Source organism: Nothoprocta perdicaria, unplaced genomic scaffold, assembly GCF_003342845.1.
Source record: "Nothoprocta perdicaria isolate Ctin4 unplaced genomic scaffold, notPer1 scaffold_210, whole genome shotgun sequence".
Lineage (NCBI taxonomy): Eukaryota > Metazoa > Chordata > Aves > Tinamiformes > Tinamidae > Nothoprocta > Nothoprocta perdicaria.
In genome coordinates this window covers 583,018-606,265 of record NW_020455317.1, presented here as the reverse complement: position 1 = coordinate 606,265, position 23,248 = coordinate 583,018, and the positions used below count along the sequence as shown (strand labels likewise).

The 23,248-nt window shown below is 38.5% G+C and overlaps 2 protein-coding genes across 2 annotated transcripts in view; one reads left to right on the top strand and one right to left on the bottom strand.

Annotated features, from left to right (window-relative positions):
* The window catches only part of GNPTAB (N-acetylglucosamine-1-phosphate transferase subunits alpha and beta), a 50,982-nt gene extending 41,343 nt beyond the window's left edge, over nucleotides 1–9,639 (bottom strand). The window contains exon 1 of the mRNA XM_026038492.1: nucleotides 9,481–9,639. Within this exon, the coding sequence (XP_025894277.1) occupies nucleotides 9,481–9,639 (159 nt within the window). The remainder of the gene's footprint in view (nucleotides 1–9,480) is intronic.
* Nucleotides 9,638–22,758, top strand: DRAM1 (DNA damage regulated autophagy modulator 1). The gene is made up of 7 exons (XM_026038506.1): nucleotides 9,638–9,798; nucleotides 13,598–13,665; nucleotides 13,810–13,952; nucleotides 16,675–16,852; nucleotides 19,368–19,426; nucleotides 20,351–20,443; nucleotides 22,636–22,758. Exons 1-7 carry the CDS (start codon nucleotides 9,638–9,640, stop codon nucleotides 22,678–22,680), a joined length of 747 nt encoding a protein of 248 aa, XP_025894291.1. The 3' UTR covers nucleotides 22,681–22,758.
* The last annotated feature ends 490 nt before the right edge of the window (nucleotides 22,759–23,248 follow it).

The window sequence follows — 23,248 nt, the reverse complement described above, 5'->3', positions numbered from 1 at the left end:
CCTGGCGGCGGTCACGGGAGCCTCCCCCCGCCCGCCGTAACGGCCAAGCGGGGTGCGGGCGCCATTTCCCGCCATACTCCCTGGGAGGAGGAAGGTTTTCCGTTTCCTTGCASTTCCCCACTGTTAGAGCGTTGAGCACGTCCCTGTGTGGACCATGCCCTGTTGCTTCCCTTCACGCCTTTTTTCCCAAAGTCTCAAATCTGGAAAGCCCCCAAAATAATGCAATAAAGTCTCCACAATTTCTTTCTTTAATTCTTCTCTGGGTCCTGACCCATTCATGACCTTGAATGCATAAGGTTGGGAACTTGGAGTGATGTGCTCTCACTTAGGTTATATCCCCCTTTTAAAACAATCTCTCAAAGAGTAGCAGCTTCCATGGTATCATTTGGTGTTGGTAGCYGGCGAGCCACTAAATAATGCCCTGTGTCTTGTCCATGCTTTGCTGACAACGCTCCTCTAGATGTTTGAAAAGTGAATTGATCCACCTGTGATCTGGTCTTGTAATAAACACGTTTGTTCACTAAGGCTATCGAAGGATTTTGTTGAAGTAACCACATCTTGTTAATGATCCACGAGATGTTAACCAACCATGRATAGGCTTTGCTTGCATAGAAACAAGTTTGCRAGACCAAGAGATTATGTACCTAGATAGGGACCAAGAGATAGCCAACTATTTTGCATACAATGGGATCTGAGGGCAATGGGAAACAGAGGGCACTGAGGAAGGCTTATCTGCCTTCCTCCAAAACGACCATCAGAAGGCAGATAACGACCACCTAGAAACAGCCGGCGTAAGCACATTCCGACTGAGCAACATCAACAACACACAGCGCAGACTCAACGGAACCTTTGGAAAAAACACCAAAGGCGGGACCTGGATTCAATATAAATACCAAGACTTTGGGGACTTGGTTGRGGCCTGAGAATGATTACCTCCAGGCTGCCCCAGCGCTGTCACCCTTTGTATCCAGCTTACTTTAATAAAATGTAGATGAGAAATTGGCTTGCCTCATCTATAACAGTCTGATCACTAAAGAGCTAAGAGCTGCATATCACAGTCGTGTCACTTCMTTTTCCTGAATGTGCTCACCTTTGTTACCAGCTGGCTGTAGAATAAAATCTAAATGCCTTTGTGTGCAATGTCTTAGATCATTTCAATGCTGTTGAAGTTACCTGTGAGGCAAATTTTCTGCACATGGAAACACGACTGTGGCCGTGGTAAGCAGAGTGGCAGCATCCAGTCTTAACGGTGGAGATTCTCTACAAGGCAAATTGGTTTCCCCAAGCTAAGAGAGATCGAGGAGACTCTTTGGTTTCCTACTGCAGATATCATATATGCTGAATTTTCATTTAAGCACTTCTATGTGTATTTTAGCACAAAAAGGGCAAGAGATTCTTTGAAAGGGAACCCCCRGGCTGGAAGATGGTTATTTGTTGAGTTCTTTAAGAATGATTCTTGAGAAAAAAAATGTGACAACAAGAAACTAGTTAGAGGTCTCTTTCCAATAGCAGTCTATGCAGTCCTTGATCTGCATGAGTCTGGTTTCTGCAATAAAGTTCAGCCCAACATCCAAAACAGTGCTGGTATCACCAGTACCAGGAGTTCTCTCATTAGGCAGAGGCACTTGTGGTTACCAGAGCAGAAGGTGCTATGATGGCCCCATGAACCTGAAGACAGTAGCACTGGTCCCTTTAGACCCTCATCCCAGCATAGAAAGGTCATCTTCAAAGTGGCAGTATTTCTTACAGCTCACCACAGCAACATTTCTGAGCAATGAACACTACCCACGTGTCCTTATTTTTCCCTGTGGAAAGTTACAATGTCCGTCCTAGGAGTTTGTCCCAGGACATTTACATGGTTGTGGTGTGGGATAACCAGTCCTGGAGGACAGGACCTGGCTGTCCTTGTTCAAGATGTCTCCAAGGATGTATAGTGCTTTGGCACAGCTCTACAAACCCACCAAGCCCCACTCCTGTTTAATTTTTGTATCACATCATTGTTTTTCCTTTCTTGATGTGTCATGGGATAAGATGGCAATTTTTCAGAAGATACCTTCAGAGTACCTCAGTAGTATGGCCCACCTTAGCAGCTCAAATGTATTGATCTTATTTGGCCCTACATGATATCACATATGTTCAGTGCCAGTTTGAAGAAGCCTCTGGCTAAGTTTTCACCTATTGTGCAYTGCCAGCACTACTCCTAATTCACGTCAAGTCTTCTTCCTTTTTGTTTTCTCACAAACGTACTGAAGGACTAGCCTGAAGGAACATAATCTTTAAATACTTGCTAGTGCTTTCCTCACCATTACCTCCAGCTCAAGAACTGAGCCATTATTGCTGAATGACAACATTTTTTACCACTCTCTATGGCATTACGGCTGCAGAGTTTATGATGGCTAGTGTTCTGAGCGCAGTAGACTGAGGTGTCAGTGAGAACGGAGGTACAGTAAGCGTGCAGATTATGCAAACTGAAAACATTCGTTCTGCTCAATAATGCAGTATAAAAGCACAGACAGACTAAAAGGTGCTTAAAATACAAAGTTGGAGATATAGCCAACACCAACATGGTGCGGAATATAGTTTGRGGAAAATGGATGACTTGATCACTGGAATAATAATTAGAGCAAAGTGTGTGATGCATTTATTACTGATAAACACTTCCATACAAGCTATATTGAATATACTTCTGCATAATATATATATAAAACAAGTTACTGTATACATTATGATGGGACWGTATTTTACTTTATGATATTTTGCCTGCTTTATTGCAGATAACATTAATCATTAGTGTTCAAGAAATATGTTCAAGCCGACACAGATGCATGAAAAGGAACGATCAGATCCTGCTTTCTGAGGAGACACTAAAAGAGCTTAATTGTTCACATTACAGGAATGACGATCAGGAGGAGATAGGATGCTCCTCAGCAACAGATTATTTAAGAGGGAATGCTAGAAATGAAGAAGAGCTATTTCATTTGGAGGCAATGTTGCTACCAGGTTAAAAAAAAAAATCTGGAAACAAAATATGTTCCAGAATGTTCCAGAATATATTTGAAATAGAAGTAGTGGAATTTAAATACTTACCAAGACTTGAGACGAAGCTTTGCCAATGTATGACAACAGTGATGGTAAACTATATCCACTTTGCAGTGGATTCATACATTTTTGCTGCCTCCAATCTAAGAAAAGCTGAATTACTACACTCCACCCAACAGTTCCAAAAAAAAAAAAAAAAAAAGGACTAAATCAGGGCCACCCTCAACTCACATACATTTTTTTCTTTTCAAGTTACATGGTATATTACATGAGTTCAAATCTTGAATCCAGGTTGCTTGGATCCTTCCATCACTAGAAAATAATTTTAGGCTCAAATGCAGAAAGCAGATCAGGAAACTTGAGAACAGCTTAGTTAGCAGGTCTCTGCAGAAGGCAAGTCTCAATTCAAAGTCATCTTTTTTTTTACATTTTCTGTATTGTATTGCTTATGCAGCTGMCGAGGTGAGTATCTTTATACTCTACCCGAGAATGGGATTCAGTGAACTTTCCCCAGCCGCAACACAGGCAGATGAACTGAGACAATCTGCTTGGAGCCACAAATTCCACTAGGTGTCAGGACACCTTAAAATTAGGCGTTGCAGTTATAATCAGGCATATGCTTAAGGCTTTGCCAGATCTTGAACCAGGTAAGAGTTGGGGCTCTTGGACCCAGCTGCTTAGCTGCTCTTGTATTTGTATTGGCTGTCAGGAGCACCAAGCAGCACCTYCAGCAAAGGCATCCCTTTTACAGAATATCGAGAAATATAAACAAAGAGACAAATCATTATAACAGAGACATATTCCGTCCTGATCTGGCTTTAGAATCACCCCATTCCAGTGCTTTGTCACCCTCACTGTAAAGAACCTCTAATTTCAGGCAGAACCTTGTTGCTGTTCCCTCTTGCCCTTGTGTTGCCAGGTCTTCACGAGCAACACAGCCAGTGGCAGCTGGGTTAAAACTGGCCGAGTTGCAGTGTGACATCTTGGCTCCAGGGTGCACTTGCTCACGCGCTGATATGGACCTGCAGCTCYTCTCCTTGGGCAGCAGCAGCAGGAGCATCACAGCAGGGCTCAGGCCCATTTCTTCCCTTGTACAGTTGCAAAATCATCCCAAATTTGTCTGCTACACTGAGCACCTTCATCTGTGGTAAAAACAGCCTCTAAGGGAAGCCTTATTAGGCTCCCTTCCTAATAAGGGAGGCCTGGGGCACATACCTGCTGTGCCCCTAGGAACCACACAAGACTTGGGAAGGCCATAAGCAGCAGTTAAAATAGGCTAGTCTTATCAAAGAGCTGCATTAATGCTTCCCGTGAAAAGGAAATGAGAGAAAATGGGGTGTTCTAGGACTTCTCTCCCCCCATCTTATRAAAGTACATATAAATGTTAATATGTATACATCTGAAATCCTATTTAAAGCAGTAGCCTCAGGCATACTGGAATAGGTATCTCAGTACAGTACAGCAAATTTGATCATGGCATCAACTATGAGATGAAATAATTAAATTGACATTAGTCATTCTGAATTTGGCTGAGTGAAAAACAGGCACAAGGCAGGATTTGATYCTTCAAAAAAAATCTCATTTTATTCTGACCTCCCATTTATAGAGATCTTAGTCTTTGATGAGACTCAATTCCACTGACACTCTCTCTTAAATGGAAATTGAATATAAATGACCAAGATGTCGTTTTCTGAGAGATGATGTTAAACTATGAATGAGTTATCCATAAAACAATCTGTAGTAATTATAGCCTCATGAGAAATGAGGCTATATGCAGGTAATATGCGGTAATGAGATAATATGCAACAAAAAATGGGTACTTCACTTTTTCACTAGTTTTGAAACCACTCAGATATTCAGCTCTTAACCCATTGGATAAGTATGCAAGAAACATCAATGGCTGTTCTTACGAAAATTTAACTCATGGGTTTGTTTTTCTTTTGCTTCAGATCCTATTTCTCTACCAGCTAAACACAGACAAAGACATCTTCTTATCTCTTAAACAGCAGAGCTTTCTAYTTCTGGGATTTTTCTCTTTGTGCAGATGCTAGAAATGATGTTTATAGTAAGTTGCAGAACATCGCTGATGATAGGTATTAGGTGTATGTAGAGAAGTAAGGAAAACAAGAATATTTTAGAATCAGAAAAAAAAACAGTGACTGGAAAGAAAAGGACTGGAGCACTGCAATTTTGAAAATCTCTAAAAATGAGCATCTAGATAAGGCAACATGTGGACCCAGTACAGAAATCACAATTTCAAATCACAATGCTTACCAATATTTTTACTCTAAAAAGTCCTTTTATTTTCTGATCCCTACAAATTGAGTAAGTGGTCTACAGAGAGCCAGAAGAAACCTGAAATCTAAGGATAGGTACAGAATTTAACTGTGGCTGAAATAATGGGAAATTTGGCCTGAATCCCTTGTTCCAGGGAAAAGGACTTTCTCCAGCAGAGCAGCAGCATGAAATAGAGCCCACCTGGGTAGGCTCTGATGGGTGGCCCTGGGCCACTGCTACCTACAGAAGAAGAATGGAAAACATTGCCAACAGTCAAGAAGGAATAGAAAAGGCATTTGGTTAAAATTAATGAATGTTCTCAGAAGAGAGGGACAAAATATTTCCTTTTTGTGAAATTACGTTTTACTAAACCTGAGTCTGCTTATTACATTTGTATCAGCTTGAAACAACACGGAGGTTTTAWGGCCTTATCTTGAAGCCTTCTTAGCTGCTCCCTGCCTTATTAGACCTTGATGCCAGAGGTGATTAAAAATCAAACGAGGAAACTTGTGAAAGGAGCAAACAACAAAACCAACAATGTGCTAAACATGGTGTAAACAGGAAGAAATAGTCAAATACCCTAGTTTTAGCATTATGCTGTACTAAAGGCGAAACAACCAACATTGTTCCTGTAAATGCAGTTTAAAATATAGAAACAGGATCTGATTTTCCAGCAGCAGATACCCCACATTTCCTGGAAATTTTATGTTGGACATAGCAGGTATCTAGGTGCTTCTGATAGTTCAGGCTATGGCCTGGAGAAAGAGCCTTCTCCTGTATGTTAACTCTCTTTCCAGAGTAAGGGAGCAGGGACCCACTGCAGAATGACTCGTCTGTGGTTTTCTGGCTTTCACAGGTGCCGTTCACTCTCCTTTATAGCRTGTATCAGTCTGCAGCTTATATATCCCGGAAGAAAAGATTTAGCTCGTTAGGCCCTTTCTTTTGAAAACTATCACCTGCAAAGCACTACAAAGAAAATACAGAGTAGATGAGTTTAAAAATACACATTTTGAGGGCTTATCTTGCTACAAAGTTCTGGAATAAAACTTCGTATTTCTGCTATTGGGAGATGTCCATCCAAATCCCTCCTGTACCACAGGAAACTTTTATCCTCTTCTAGATAGAAAGCTACCCAATTTAAACTTAGTAGTTATCTCAGTTAGTTCTTAAGAGACTTGGCAATATTTTCAAGTTGCCTGCTATCTTTGACAACTGGAAGATTTTATCTCTATTGCGGTTAGACATTTGGTTAGATATGCACATGTAGCGAAATACAGAGGGAACCAGAACGACCTGAGCAAAATAAACTACCTTTTTTTTTTTTTTTTAATATTATCATCTGAAAACTACTTCACAACTAAATCACATTGCTTACCAGAAATGTTAACGTAATTCTGTGAATGACTTCCCAGAGGTCACAGAGCTGCTATTCTTGCCATCCTGAACTTTATGTCAGAAGTGAGAATAGCTTACATGGGCTTCCATCAGTGAGAAAAGGTTGCAGACTTGGAGCGTGTGACTAAAGAGGAAGGAAGGAGATAACCACAAACCAGCCCAAACCCTTCACAGGCTGATCTGCAGAAGTCACAGGTAATGCCTTTGGCATCCCCCATAAAATCCATCATTCTGGCACAACCTTTTTCTGCCAATGGCCTCCTGCTTTCCAGCCAATACCTGACAACAGACCCCGGCAGCTGCACAACACTCACACTCCCATTTCCTTATTTCACCATACATTCCCTTTCTCCGTTCAGGAAATAAATTCTTCTCTCTCACTTATCCTCTACGAGGATCCGTTTCAGCTGATACACATTTACAAGTCTACACTCCCCAGGCTGTGTTGTTATAATGGAGCTCCCTAGCCACCCAGTTCTAGTTATACATAAATAAATCCAATGACTAACCTCCAAGTAGAAGTTCTGCAGGTCACATGCCTTTGTATTCTAAGTTTAATCTTCTTGCAGATTTGGGGGGATTTTTTTTGTTTTATTTTGCTATATTTTGTTTTTACACTGAAGACACTTTCAGCTTGAAAGAAAACAAAAATTTCTATTTTATTTGGGTTTTATGAATATCTGCTTATGACAGCCAAAGGACCCTTGTGCGGTGCCATTTACTCTTCTTTAAACATATGTATATGATGTAAGGGAAAAAAACCTACTTTTTGTGTCATAAGGCTTGCTAAAGGATTGTCAGGTTGGATTAGCAATTTTTTCACCATTCAGGCCAAGGCTGCCAAGCCATTAACAAAGAGCTTTTCTCCCAGTGCTTGTCCTGAAACAAAATACAGGCACATCGGGTTAAGGAGGCAAACAAGCGTCAGCGACACATGGCTATGACAGCCACCTATGCGGTCTGTCTCAGCATCACTTAGAGTAGTTTGGGAACTTCAGGTCTGGCCTTCACCCTAAATTGTGTTTAGCTGCCTTTGTTTCCTTCTAGAAGGAGAATAGGTGTCAATGAAACTGTGCAGCAGCCTTTTGAAAAGGCCGTGGAAAAGGCCCCCATGTCCCCATGGGTTATGTCCCTTCACAGGAATGCATTAGAGGAATGAACACATTTTGCTGGGACCAATATAGACTTGTGGACAGGGAGAGGAGGAGAATGGGAACGAGATGAGCCTCCTCCAGTTTGAAAGTCAGTGCATAAATTGGAGGTGCTGTGACAAGATTTATTCTAGAATGCTATATTTTAAAAGCTTGAGAACTACCACCGAGCTGATACTACAAAAAAGGGAACTCCTTACATGGCAGTTTGCATAGCAGTTCCCTTTAGGTACTTTATCCAATTGAAATTACCTGGCTTTCCCCAGAAGCTAATGCAATAAGAAGGATGGTCACATGATAAATACAGATTCCACAGAGATCGGATGGTGAATGAAACCGAAGGCTTCATAGGCTATTTTAAGATTCTTCCATGAGTATTTTCTTTACCTTAAAACACTTTCAGATCACTGCAGGTATGTATTACTTACACATCTTGATCTATTTTTCCTAAAATTTTAATATGATATTACACTGACAAGCACAAATGTATATTAATGTCTTAAAGTGATGGAACAAATAGTCCAGTAACTCTGTTAAACCCAGTGTAAGTTCATTAAGTCCGTATGACTTTGTATTTTCATACTGGCAGTATTTTAATATTTGTCCAACAAAATAAAGAAAGAATAAAGACCACCTTTGAAATATCATACTAATGTCCTCGTGTTCAATAAATAAAATGATCCCCTCCAAGTCTGTGAGCAACCAGTATTTAGTATTATTTACAGCTCAAATGATCCTTGAAAAAACAATGTAGAAATGTTGCTTCATTAAATTAAATTAAATTAAATTGAGACAAATAAAAAATTTTCATTCAGGAATTGTATGTTGCTACTGGCTTCCTCCTGCAATGAAAGTATGAAGAAACATCAGGAGTGTAATGTTTACATAGCAACAAGTCATTTTTATCATTGATAAAATTGATATGATCAACCAGTAATTTTCCACCTGCTTGAGCTAAAGTGTCTTTCTCTTTGACTCCAAACAACGTCCAGGCAGTGCAAAAAGTGATGTGAAAAATTTAAACACTTAAGCACAACTTATTTACTACTTGAAAGGCTATAGTTACCGTAACACTTCCATTTTGCAGAACTGAGAATCTAACATTTTTTCCAGCAATGACATCTTACTGTTGAGGCAGTAGAAGAAAATTAATCCTTTGCTTCTTCTACAAGGAACCAAAACCTAGATGAACGGCCACTGAACCCTGGGCAAATAAGTCACATCCTACTTGTTTGAATGCTGAAAAAGGAGCAGGGCATTTCTGCAGCCCATTTATTTTTACCCAAGAAAACATATGCAATTTTTTAACACATGCAAATGCCTGAAAAAAAAAAAAAAGTTTTTAAGAGGAAAAGTAAGTTTGCTTCCTGAGGAAGGAAAAAAAAAAAAGAAATTTGATCTTGAAGAAAAAAAAAACTGAAGTGGTTACATGAAATGTTTGTGAGCAGGAAGGGAAAGCAGAGAGTAAACATATTTATTTTCCCTTACATTTCAGAAGGAGCGCCCGCGCTCGYCCGCACTGCAGATAAGGGAGAGCAGCCAGCGGTAGCGGGGGCAGAGCAGCAGCCCGTCCCGCCGCAGGGCAGAGCCAAGTGAAACGGCTCCTGGCAGCACCCACAGGAGCCCCTGGCTGGGTCACGCCAAGGGGCAGGTTGGGCCCCGTGCCAGGGCGCGCAGGGCGGCTGCTCGCGGGTGGGCAGGGCGGGCGGTGGCGGCGGTGCCGCCTCCGCGGGCGCCTCTGTGACTTCAGGGCCGTGGGGCCGCGTGGGGCGCCCATGGCCGGGGACGGGCGCGCGCGGGGCATGCGGTGCTGCCTCATGCCCGGCGTGGCGTTCGTGCCCGCTCTGCTCGTCGYCTGGTCCTCGGCCGCCTTCATCGTCCCCTACGTGGTGGCCGTGCTGGCGGGACACGTCGACCCCTTTGTGCCCTACATCAGGTGAGGCGGGCGCGGGCAGCGGGCAGCAGGGGCCCACAGGACAGAGCCACCTCCTTCATGCCCCTTGGGGCCACCTCCTCTGTGCCCCTCACCCTGGGGCTTCCCACTCGGACAGGCACCCATGGATGGGGCAACAGATCCAGCACCCTCAGGGAAAAGCGGGCAGCGATCCYGCTCCTAACACCCACCCCTCCTTGAGAGCCCCCGGCCAATGCGCGCGGTGGAAGAAACATCTTTAAAAGGGTTTTCTGCGGAAAAGCTGCAGGTGGACAGCGGTGTTTTCATGAGGCTACTAACTCGAGTTAGGCTTACACGTAGATTTACTAGGTCTGTGGCCCTAAGTGAGGCGATGCCAGTGGCACTGCAGCCCCCAGGGAAGCAGCTTCATCCAGAGCTGCAGCTTCATTCAGAGCAAGCCACCAAAAGCTGGGCTTCATGCTGATTTTTGCAGAGCTTTCTATGGTAGATTATGTGCTCAAACCTGGCCTTGAAGGAAATACACGAGTCAACAGGACACCCATTTTTCAGTTTAACCGTTCTTTCCATAGAGTAGCACAGATAAGGTGACTTTAAATGTGATGCTTTTCAAAGGGCTAACCCAACCCCACAGGCTGCACCTCTGTGACTGAAGACAGTTTCCAAGCTGCCGTAGTTACATAAATACGAAGCTGGGTGCAGGTACAATATAACAACAACAACAAAATCATTCTCTGAACTAAGAAATCACAATAAGTATCCACATGCCCTTATAAAAACAACCCAGATGAGATCTGTGTCACTGATTAAAATATATTTCAGGCCCTCTTGTTTTACTAGTAAAAAGTTTTAAGTGAGATTAATGTCTTATGTATTTAGAATCCTTTCAACACACAATTTAGGTGAAGGTGAAAGTGAAGGTGAAAGTGAACAATTTGTAATACTTCCAAAGGCAGCCGATCTTGGTAGAAGTCATAACACGGTCCATATTCTTATTTTATAAGTCATGGCCTTGGGCTATGAAGCTAAATCACGGAATTAAGAGCATGATCTAGTGAAAATTTTGATAGAAGAGAAAGAGGAAGAATGTTTCAAAATTTCAATTGTGCAATATCTTAAAATGAACTTTAAAAATAAAACTAATTTTGTACGGGGAAACTCCAGTTAGACAGAGGAGAAAAATATTGAGAAATTTTAGTTCAGCATTTCTGAAATTCTTATTTAGATTGCTCAAGTACCCTGTGTTTGTCTTGAGGTAACATATTAATTTTATTTGTTCACTATGTAACACACCTGTCACGGTGAGAGAAGAGCTATGTTTACCTTTGTTACAGAAATAAACCATATAAATGCATTTCCTGACAGATAAAAATTAATACACATTTAGTTATTCTTGCACCTGAGGCCTAGAAAAGGATATGATTGTGCCCAGATGAACTTTTTTTGCTCATAGTACTTAGAATCCAAATTAAATTGGGTTGACTATTTGTTGGTTTGAATTTGCAGTGACAAACTTGAAGAAAATTCCCAAATGCTAATTCCTCTCAGTTGATACCTTCAGATCAGTCAGATATGTGTAGGCAGGATATAATCTGCTAATTCCCATTTAAAAAAAAAAAAAGAGACTTCAGAGAAAAATAGTTTAACTTTATGATATCTGTATATAGAAAATTAGAAGATGATTATTTTTTGGCGGGGCTTAAAATATTTACTCCCTCTCTCCTCTACTTTTCTTTCTCTCCTTCTTTCTTTCTTCTACTTTTCTTTCTTTCTTTCTTTCTTTCTTTCTTTCTTTCTTTCTTTCTTTCTTTCTTTCTTTCTTTCTTTCTTTCTTTCTTTCTCTCTCTCTCTCTCTCTCTCTCTCTCTCTCTCTCTCTCTCTTTCTCTCTTTCTTTCTCTCTTTCTCTCTTTCCCTCTTTCTCTTTCTCTCTTTCTTTCTCGCTTTCTCTCTTTCTCTCTTTCTCTCTTTCTCTCTTTCTTTCTCTCTTTCTCTCTTTCTCTCTCTCTTTCTCTCTCTCTCTCTCTCTCTCTCTCTCTTTTTATTTCTCTCTTTCTCTCATTCCTTTTGCAGAAAAAAGTTTGACTTAGAATGATTCTATTTCCTGAGACAATGACACAAATTCTGTCATTTTGATACTAGATTATTCATCTTTTCCATGATATTTGTGCTTACCTATGCACAATGGCAAATAAACAAACACAAGCTTTTGTTTCATGTTTTTTCTTTTTCTCATTAAATACTCTTTTTTCTCCTGACCAGAAAATTTCAGAAGTAAGCAAAACAGATATCTCAGTCTTCATTTGGCTTTAAGGAATTTTTTAGCAGAGAGCATAGTGATTGTCTCCTTAAAAGTCTAGTGCAATACTTCGTAAGTACATTTTAGGTATGCTAAAATATTTTTGGTATGGAATTACTTGAAAAAATCCATCTAATATTACTGAGCTTAAAAWACAGTAATACAAAATCCCGTTGTAACGTCTTAGCTTGAGAAAAGTTTGATTAAAACTAAATGGCGTTAAGTGCAATTTCAGGTTATTTGGATTGCTCTTATGATGTGAAATGTTCTGAGAACTTCAAATGGTTGCTTTCTTTGCATGTGCCAATTCCATTCTCTTCTCACCTAAACCCCTCCAACAGCTTTGAAGTGATCACAATCCAGTACTTAGTGCAGAGAGGTTTCTGATTTGCAGAAGTCCTTCAAGGTCATCACAAGTGGCTCAGTTAATAAGTGAAGTCCTTGGTTGTATTTGTAAGAACACTTCAGAAAGATGAGGAAAAGTTGTGATATTCAAGGTTAAAAAAAAAAAAGGGGGGGTTAATAAAGCATGGAATAAAATGATTTTGAGAGAAAAATGAGAGCCATCATATTGTTTACATCAATTCCACCAACAAAGCAAAACAAGAGCAGTTCAGATTGCATGTTGTAGCCTGKGAAAACATAGTAACAGATAGATGAATAGGGATTACCAGTGCCTGAGAAGTTGGGAAAACTTRTCTAAAAGTTTGACTATCCCGAACTTTGGCTGTCTGAGCTTTAGAAAGAAATAAAGTCAAAAGGAAATCGAAGATTTGCATTGACTTTTCATAGCAAAGGATTCCTATTACTCTTAGCTTACTCCTATGCTTGACAAATTGGTTTAGCAACTGACACACAAACATGGCTGTAAGCATATATGGAGGCTGAGTGCAGTTTCTTAAGAAACCAAATCCTTCAATATGTTCTAGTTTTCTAACGTGAATAAAGAATTTTTTTAAAAGTTTACTGAAAAAATATTACCTATTTAAGGTACTTTCTTTTTTGTATCATACAACTCAAGACTTCATTTGGAACACCCAATCCATGTCCTTTGGTGTTGGTGACTAATGGAGAACTCAGCTCACATCTGGGCTCCCTAAGGATTTACAGGCTACACGTTTTCAAGTGGCTTGCCTGTCAGAGCCTGACCTGACAGATATTCCCAGATTGGCTGCCCCTTAAACAAGACAACACCAGGCAGAGAGGCAGTGGCATTGCACTTACTCCTGTTTCCACAGAGCACTCACCTCAGAAAAAACTCTGCTTGAGGGGACTTGAACCCACATACATACCCACTTAGCATGCTCCTCACAGAAGTATGCTAAGCAAGGGGAACRGTTTTGGCAGGAAAGACTTGTAGCAACTCAGGTCTAAAGAATTGTTAAGCTATAGCTACATTAGTAAATTAAGCAATTTATTTACTTTAGTAGATTAGGAACATTCCTAGGCACTGGAATGCAGTTGCTGTCCTGGGGTAAAATCCTCTAACTAACTAACTTTTAATTTCTTCTCTCTTCTTGCTTTAGTGACACTGGAACTAAACCTCCAGAGAGTGGTATCTTTTGTTTTATGATTAATATTTCATCAATTTTAGGTATGTATATATGCATACATGCTCGGAATATTATATGCATATCATATATATATGAGAATATATAATTACAGTATTGTTCTTTGAAGGATCTAGTGTAAAACACATGAACTTTGAACAAAATATGCTTTTTGTTTGCTTTTTTAGGTGTAGCTACAATGTGTATCAGATCCTTAGTAATAGAAAAGCAAAATGAGTCATCACGGTTTATTAGTTCTACATTCAACATTCTTTCATTATGTGTTGGATTGTTGGGTTGTGTCGGAATGGCCATCGTTGCATCTTTTCAGGTATGATCATAAATTTCAGATCATAAATCAAATTTAACATTTTTAGCAGTTAAACAATTAAACAGATTAGAATGGTTAGCATTATCCCAGTTTGGACACTTGGCAAAACGTGAAAGAATGACTTGCTCTTGACTTTTTAAAGTAGATTTGCAAAGCTACTCTGTTACTAGCTACTGCTCCTAACACTTTACTTTGCTCACAGTGAGATAAGGCGGAATACGTCAGACTTGAAAAAGCACCTTTATTTTCACATGGATCATTGTGCACACACAGTTTTTTTTTACAGAATAAGCTAGATTTAGGTGAGAGGATAACACTTTGAACACAGTATTAGTCCATTACTTTGAGCTTAGAAAAGCTGGGATAACCATTAATTCTTTTGACAGAATGATTTAGAATTACCTTTGCCAGATGGAAGACATTTCATTATAAATCATAAAGAGAGTCCAGCCATCAGTGTCTGAGAGAAAATTCAGTAGAGAGGAAAAGCTGACACAAAGGATTCTTTTCACCTTTTCTAGTTAGCAAGCATGTAATAAGGAAGATTCTCTGCGACACAAGAAAGGGATTAGCTAAATCCCACTGAAAAAATCAACTCAGAACCAAGTCAAGTTTAACTGGAAAATAGTGTAAGGTGTTTCCTTTAAATCTATGGAAACAGCTGATTTATTTACTTTTAAAGGATAGACTCCCTTAGGGAATTTTTTGGTAAATACTATTGTGCTCATACAGTGACCTGACAAAGTGCAGTTATCTGTAATGAAGGATTKGAGAATGCCAGTAGTAGGCAACTCAAGAATGCTTAGCAGAAATTGAAAATAAAGATTGTCAGGAGTCCAGCCACCAATGTAATTTTGCATGYAGTTGATACAGTATTTTCAGACAAAAAAATCTCTCTGACTTAAAATGGTATCTTGCTCTTATTAGTTTTACCTCCAGGCAGTGGATGGAAGGCAAACACTGTARGTGCTGCGGTGTTGAAACTTGTACACTGCTTTTAAAATATCTGTACTCTTACAGATTAGATTTATACATGGCACAAAAAAATCCCTTGTTAGGGAACAGCATCAAGTGACTGAAATAGAAAACAAATCCAGCTTCAATAAGAAAAAGACAAATCAAATATGTAGAATGGTTTGTGAGAGTCAGGGAAGTAGAAACTTTGGTCCTAAAGTTTCAAGAGGGACCCACTGAATTTAATAGTATTGATTCTTATCTATTGTCTCTCATTGCCTGTTCATAAACTTCTTCCACTCTTTAATTTTTACTTCTACTTTGACCTTACTTTGCATGTTAGAAGAGCTTCAGAACACRGTAAGGATCCAATCTAGCTACAGATCTGATCTAGCAAAATTTTTAAGCAAGCCTAATTGACCAGGAAGAAGGAAGTGGCAGTTTACAAGTCTTGGGTCTTTCCACTGTACAGTATAGCGAGCAGCTAGCGAGCAGTACACACAGATCCCCATTTACTAGTTGAAGAACTGAGGCATGGAGGCTGTGAGGTTTGTTCAAGGCCAGGTGATTCTTGAGGTTGAGAAACCAAAGTAGAGCTGGAATTACATTTCTTTATCACTCAGCCTAGCCCCTGTAACCAGTGGGAATTAATATCCACTTAAATTAATATCTAAATTAATATCTAAAAATTAATTAAATTAATATCTAAAATTAATATCTAATGCTTTCCGTATGAAATCCTGTTGTTCCAATATGGAAGGCATAGGTAGGACAAGGAAAAGAAAATGCAACTATACATCAAAATCCACTTTACCTTTGTGAGGCATTTGACATGCTTTAAAACCTGAGAGGACTTAATACATCACAGAGAGAAGGAAAAAAGGCACAGAGAAAGAAAATAAAAAACAACGCATGAAGATAATCACCATTAGAAGAAAAAGAAAACAATGTCTTCCAGTCAGGAAGGTTATTAAAATAAGTTATAAAAGCATATTGATGTGTTTTCAGGAATCACTAAAATAGGACTTTGGTAGGGTAGATCTTGGCGCATGTTTAGGTATGGGTATTRCAAAATAGAGGCTATATATAGTAATACAGGAGTTTTATCCTTGCTTTCACCTGATGGAGAAATTCAATAAAAATGGCTGATGATGTGGAAAAGAGTAAAAGCTAAATAGTTCAGGGAATTGACAGTGGAAGTCCTTCATATCAAGAGCTTATTTTGGGAAATGCTTTTCTTTAAAACATATTATTAATTTTTTGATGACTCATTTCCTGGAGCCATGTGGCTGGCCACTGAAGAGGAGGATAGAGCTATATCAGTCCCAATTCAGATCAGCTCCAATGAAACCTCACTATTAGTTCAAGTATGGCCACACGAGTACTGATTCAGCTTTTAACATAAAAGGTTTAATTTTTTTGGCAGAGGAGAGCAAAAAAGGAGCTAATGGATCCTCTTAAGAAAACAGTCCAATTCCTGTTTGTGCAGATAGTAGTTGGTAACAGTCCAGTGGCTGTACAGCATTAAAACTGATCTGTACAGCATTAAAACTGGCCTGTTCCGCCTTTGATCTGATGACTTTGAGCATGATRTGAAGCTACTCGTTCTCCTTTCCCTGTCATCTTGCCTGAGTGGATCTGGGAGAAGGGAGCATGTCCTGCTGTTGGGTCATGGCCACATAGTGAGGCTACGGCCTCACTAGGGCTCAGTAACTCCTACCAYGGTATGAGCAGTATCCCCTAACCGTTGTGCTGGTTCTCTTTCCAGGAGCTGTCCGTTACCAGCGTCCACGACGTAGGTGCTTTGGTGGCATTTGGCTCTGGTGTTGTATACATTACACTTCAGTCTGTCATCTCTTACAAGTCCTGTCCACAATGGAATACTTACCTCATGTGTCACATCAGGATGGCTATATCTCTGGTATCGTGCATTGCTGTCATCCCCAGTATCCTTTACGGTTCTTATCACTGCTTTCCCTTCACATGGTCATGGCTTACCTTTTAAGTTAAACCATTGCTGATTAAGGATGAAAATGAGATTAGAGTCTTTGCTTTCTAAGGGTTTATACTTCTGCTGTAATCATGCATATAGCATTCTGAGACACTTTTGATAACATGAAGGTGAACTTCAAGGCCTTTCTGTATTGGCTTTAAGTGGTATATGTGAGTCTAATGCCCCAGTGTTCTTCTAAGGAGCATACAGTACTTCAACCTGGAAGAGGCCTCAGGAGATCAGCTTGCCCAGCTTCCCAACCTCCTTCATATTATGGAGAAAAGCCCGCAATAGCAGGCACAGCTTCTAGAAAGAACCTAATGCACATACGGATAAAATACGGTCCAGCACTCTAATTTTAGACCAGCACCTGCCTGGCATTAACCACTATAATCTGTGATGTAATCTGCTGATGATTACTTGCATAATTACATCATTATATTTTGCAAATTACTTTTGGCGGAATGGACAGGAAAACAGGTGCAAATATCACAGTGGACTACATGGTCTCTCAGCCAAACAGTSGCAGCTTTCTGTCTGTGCCAGTGGTTCCCATTTTTTGATATCCTGCACCTTGCAGTGCTGAGCAAAAATGTGCCACGTTTTTCTTCCTTTTTAATATATGGAGGCTTTCAACAGCATGGACAGAGCAGCATGTTGCCCTTCAGTTTGGAAACTACTGCTGCAAATCTTTGTCTTCCTGACTAAACCCAATAACCAACTTCACATTGCTGTAAGAAGAGCAGAGTAACATCATATTTTTAAGTATCTCTTTTATGTACCATATATACACATGCTAAATGCAAAGGGATTATCATCCTTTGATACACATATGCAGGAATCTTGTCGTTGCTAGGCTCTATTTCTGCAGGCTCTATTGCATCAGATGAAACAGCATGCAATCACTAAAGAGATTAATTATTTGAAAAAGCAGAAAGTGATTCAGCATTAAGTCCTCACCTTTGTTTGTTCATAAAAGTGAAATTCTTAGTTTACAGTATGACTTTACCCATCCTTAGTACTAGCTACCAAGATCTATAGTTTTTTCTTTCACAGCTTCCCTATCTCTTGCTGGGGAAAGTCCAAAGTATGACTAACCTGTACTGCTATTAGGAAATTACCGAGTGCATTCATTTACCTGCTGTCTCTTGTCAATACATTTCTTGAGCTGAATTCAAGTATAGTTATTTGTAGTAGCCTTTCTATAAGAAAAGACTAAAAAGACACTTTCATAAATCTGTTAGCAGATCTTTCAATGGGAACACTGAGATAAATATGGTATGATATTTGGAAACTGAAATTTGAAATGAAATGCAGAACTTAAAAAGGCAGAGCAGTATGCAGACATTCAAAACAAAATATTGCTGACATATCACATGATTTGTGACATGACTTTGTTTTCTTCTGATGGCAACTGMAGGAACAAGTTACAGGAACAGGAACTTTAAATGAAATCATTGTGAAAGAAACAACTTTTTGAATTAGAAAAAGTCTTAAGTCATTAAGTTTAATTTTTATACAAATGAAACAATGAAATTTACAGAGTGGTAAAACTGTGATTTGGTTATGAGCCCAATTCTTGAATGTGTTATGGTTATGAATCCATTCTTCATGTGTTAAGATTGATATTCCTATATAAATTGTCATTAACTACTTGATCTCACCCATAGAAACCAAATCTACCAAAACCAGCTTATCTCTGACAATTATTTTAGTTTTTTAATTATCTGTAGAATAGTGAGGCACATACAGGAGATTTTTCTATAAGGATTATAAATAAGCTGTAGAAAAACAGATCACTACCTATAAAGCTGGATTGAAATTCAGCACAGTAGTTGACAAATGGACCAAAATGAAATGGATTTTCAAGCTTCAGATTGAAGATTTGTTGGGTTTTGCTCTCATCACGATGCTGCCTTGCCTTCAGGGCTCGACTATTTGGAACGTGGTACCCTGACAGTCTCCCCATTGCTTTTACTGGGCTTGCAGTGACATGCCAGTGACACAAAGTGGTCAGCAGATCATCACCTGCCAGCCCCCCAGCTGCAAGTTTTTGGTTTCAGCAACAATGAAAGAGGATTTTTACAAAGGGCTCCAGTCCTGAGTCAAGGCTCCTACTGCAGACCCATGGAATTCAGCACGGTTCTCCTTGCATTGCAGCAACTTCTTCCATAGTTCAGTCTGGAATGTGATCTGAACATTTCTTTTTTGTTTTTTTTTTTTTTTTAATAATATCTCTTTGTCACCAGAACCAGATATTTACTCACAGATATGTTTTAATTGCTACTATCAGTTACCTTTAAAGAATGATTAATTTACTTTTTTTCTCTCACTGTTTTGTTTTGATGTGCTGCTTGTTCAGGTTCTCCTGTAATTTAGAAGGAGCAGATGGGGAGTTTTATCAACAGACATATTTTCGCTGTTAATCATTAAACTTCTGTAGTTTCCTTTACACTGTTTTTTCCCAGTGATTGTCTTTGCTTCACAAATTCCTATGTCAAAGATCCATTGGATTCCAAGTGAAAAGGTAACATCTCCTTAACTTATGAACTTAATCCTATATCATATTATCTCGGATGTGCTCTTATGTTTCATAGAATGTACATTATAACAAATCTCACCATTTTTGCAGTATGTTTTCTATTATTTCTATTATTTCTTTGTTTTCTATAAATTCTATTTTCAGTAGAAAAGTGTCATTCCACTTTTTTTGTGGTCACATTTATTGAAAATGAGCTTAATACAGATGAAACAAAAGTGGACCTTCAAATTGATTCCCAAGTCGGTATTCAGCATTTGAATCAATTTCAGTAGTTTTAGAATCATAGCTGTGAAAGATGATTTTTATTTTTGGACAAAGTATACCACATGAGAGTGTTTTTCCAAAAATCAAGTTAAATCATATATGGAATGTGTCTTGCCAGAAGAGCTTAATAAAAGCAAACATGGCCAGTGCACTTGGGCAGCTGTGAGATAAATCTTTATAAGTTAGACAATTTTAGTAAAATCTAGCTATTGAGGGTTTTTTTTGCAAAATTTTTTTTAGTGAAACAAATGGGATATTTTGGCTGAAAAGAAACACCACTTTCAGTATGTGTCACATTAAACATATATATATATTTTATGAGATTTACTTAAACATAAAAAATCTTGAACACAATGTTGAATAAGGGTGGCCATCCATTTTAAAACATAATTACAAGTGTTTATGGGGAGGGATAGTATTATTGAATCAGTGCTATTAAAATTACTCAGTGGCTCTGACATGCTGACAATTGATATTGACATGTATTTCTAAGATTCATAGCCTTCTCAGCCCCTTTTTCTTAAACAAAATAGGAAGAGAAGGATAATACCAAAAGTGAGCAGTCTCTGTATTTCAAAATATTTCTGCTGTGTACACTAATGAGAATTTCGCTGTTTTATTTGAATGTTTCTTTTATTCCATCAGGATTATATTTATCATTTTGTGAGTGCCATCTGTGAATGGATAGTGGCCTTTGGTTTTATCTTCTTCTTTTTCACCTTCATTAGAGATTTTCAGGTTGGTATCTATATATTTTGGTAGTGGCTTAAAAGTGCTGTGAATTTTGTTGTAATAGCAAAATAAATAGAAATTCACCATTTTAACTCATCTAGAAATACCAAAGCTATACACATAGAAATTTAGTCACTTACAAAGCTCATTTCTATGTAATGCAGATTTTTCCTCTCCATTTTAGAAAACACAAATAAATGTAATGAAATTTATTAGATGTCTGATTTTGAAAATGGTTCAATAAGTTAACATCCTATTTGTCAAAGTTTGTAGAAACAAGCCCCGTAAAAATGATATAATACCAAAATAAGCAGTTCTACTAAAACTGCATTTCTTTCTAGCTGTGACACTTTCTATAATAATCCAGTGCTTTTTAACTTCACAGTGTGAAGAATACCAAACACTCTTTAAATAGTACTGACATGAAAACCTTCTGATGTGGCTGGCTGGATATGTGTTACAGATAGTTCATTTTTTTTGGTGATTCCTCTAAACCAACTTTAAGGAAAATACAAAATTATTTAAAAGGAACACACCGTTCTATAATTTGTAAAAGGCATGACCTGAACTTTTTCTTAAGCTTTCGCTCTCCAGCCCTTTACACAGTATGTTCTTTGTGCAGATTTCAAGGGGTTTTGATTCTCTACAGAAATACAAAATGATAAAAATATGAACATGTCAGATTTAACCCTGGCAAAAGAACTTGTGGCGGGGAGGGAGGTGATTCTGAMAAATGCCATGCAGAGATTTGAGGACACAACCTCCTGGATACTGCAGTTGGAGTTAAGAGGATTATAGTCACCTTATTTTTCTCAGAATTTGGAATATATTATAATATATTCCAAATACTATATAATATATATATATATAAATAGGTGTATATATATAGATAGTTAGATACATATTTTGGATAGATATATAAATGTGTGTGTGTGTGTGTGTGTGTGTGTGTGTGTGTGTGTGTGTGTATATATCCAAAAACTCTCTCTATATATGGAGTTCTCCATAACATTGTTGGATATTTGGAAAAGTGCAGAAGAGACCTTAAGGTAGAAAAGTAAAAAGCTGTAAACCCAAACACTTGCAGAACTGCAAAACTGATGGCATTTACATATGTGGGTCACTGGGTGCTGCCATAAATTGTAGAAATGATATCCAGGAATTGTGGAGATGGGGAAGGAGGAAAATTAGTGAGAATCCTCTAATCTTTTGGCATAAGAACAAAGCCTGTGTTCAGCTCATGCAAGACTTTGTATCTGCTCCTTCATTTACACACTTGCTCAGCAGGGAAGCAGTTAACATACATAGAAATCAGTATTCAGCTTGAGTTAACACTTTATTAACTGATATCCTACATCTCTACACCAGTTTCCATTCAGCTGATGGTAGGACAGCTGTAGGACTTTCACCAGTAAAATGAAGTTTAGAGTCTTCAAAAGAAAACACAGTCCCAGAAAAGTATTTTTTCAAAATTACACAATGAATTACCTTAAAGAAGTGCAACGGCGTCCCCAAACCAACAAAACTACTRAAGTAGATATGATTATTACAATACAGAAATTACACTTCAGAATTATAAAGATACTTCAAAAAAAACCCAAATTGTTCATCATAACATTTACCATTTGTTTCTCTGTATAATTGTTGCCAGTCCATCGTGCTGTGATCTCTGTGCATCGCATGGTATCTGTTTTATCACCAGGAAGACTGCCCAGTGTTGGTGATACAATTTGCAGRAATGCTGTAGTCTTCTGAAGAGCTGAATTAACACATAGGGCTGCTTCAAATCACAGATCCCAAAGAGTTCCACTATAAAAGTTTAGCCAGATATAAACACTTGCACACACTAAATATTAAAAAGTAATAAAAATAAAATAAATAGAAAATGCAGGCCTCACCCTACAGGTTATGGAACAGTATGAAATCTAATGCCAGTATTTGTCAACGACACATTATATCTTACTGCAGTGGGACGGTGGGATTTTTAGATTCCATCATCTTACTATCCTAATCACTCTATACAGAAAATCAGTTCATAAAACCTGTTGAACACCAAATTTTAAGAAAAAATAACCCTTTCCTTTTTCATTTCTCTCAGTATGTATTTCACGTAAATATGGTAATGCTGTTTTATCTCTCAATGTTTCGTATCATAGAACTATGAAATTAAAGTTGATCTTGCTGTATTTTCTTTCCAGAAAGTTTCTTTACGGGTATCAACAGAAATGCATGAAGACTGCTGATCCTGAAAATTATCTTTTCAATAGATGAACATTTTAGGATTGTTTTTACTTAAATAAATTTCTGCAGAGGAACAGAGATTTTCAAAGATGAAGAATCCATGCCATTCTGCAACATCTACCATAGCATCCAATGAAACATTTTGTAAACTAGCATTTTTTTCCCCCCAGCTGCGGATCTTTTTTAATAATATTTTGTGGCTTTTTTTACTGTTTTTTATATATATTAAAACTACTATAATAGAAGAAATCTGTAGAAGTACTTCAAAGGATTTTGAAGATGGGGACCTCTTCAGCTCTTCTCTTTTGGACATATCCATACTTTTTCATTTGTTATATTTGAATATGGCATTAAACTTGCAAAAAATACATCTTTCAGATAGTTGGCAAAGTTTAAGGAAAAATGGGAAACACTAAATTCATTGAATTACTACTCTGTTAAGTAGCAAGGACTATGGGAAAGAAGATGTGAGAAGCAGCAGACCAATTTCAAGACTGGAAATGGACAGTTAGTAGACTGCAACACTATGCTACACTTCTAACAATGGACATGACATACAAATATAAATCC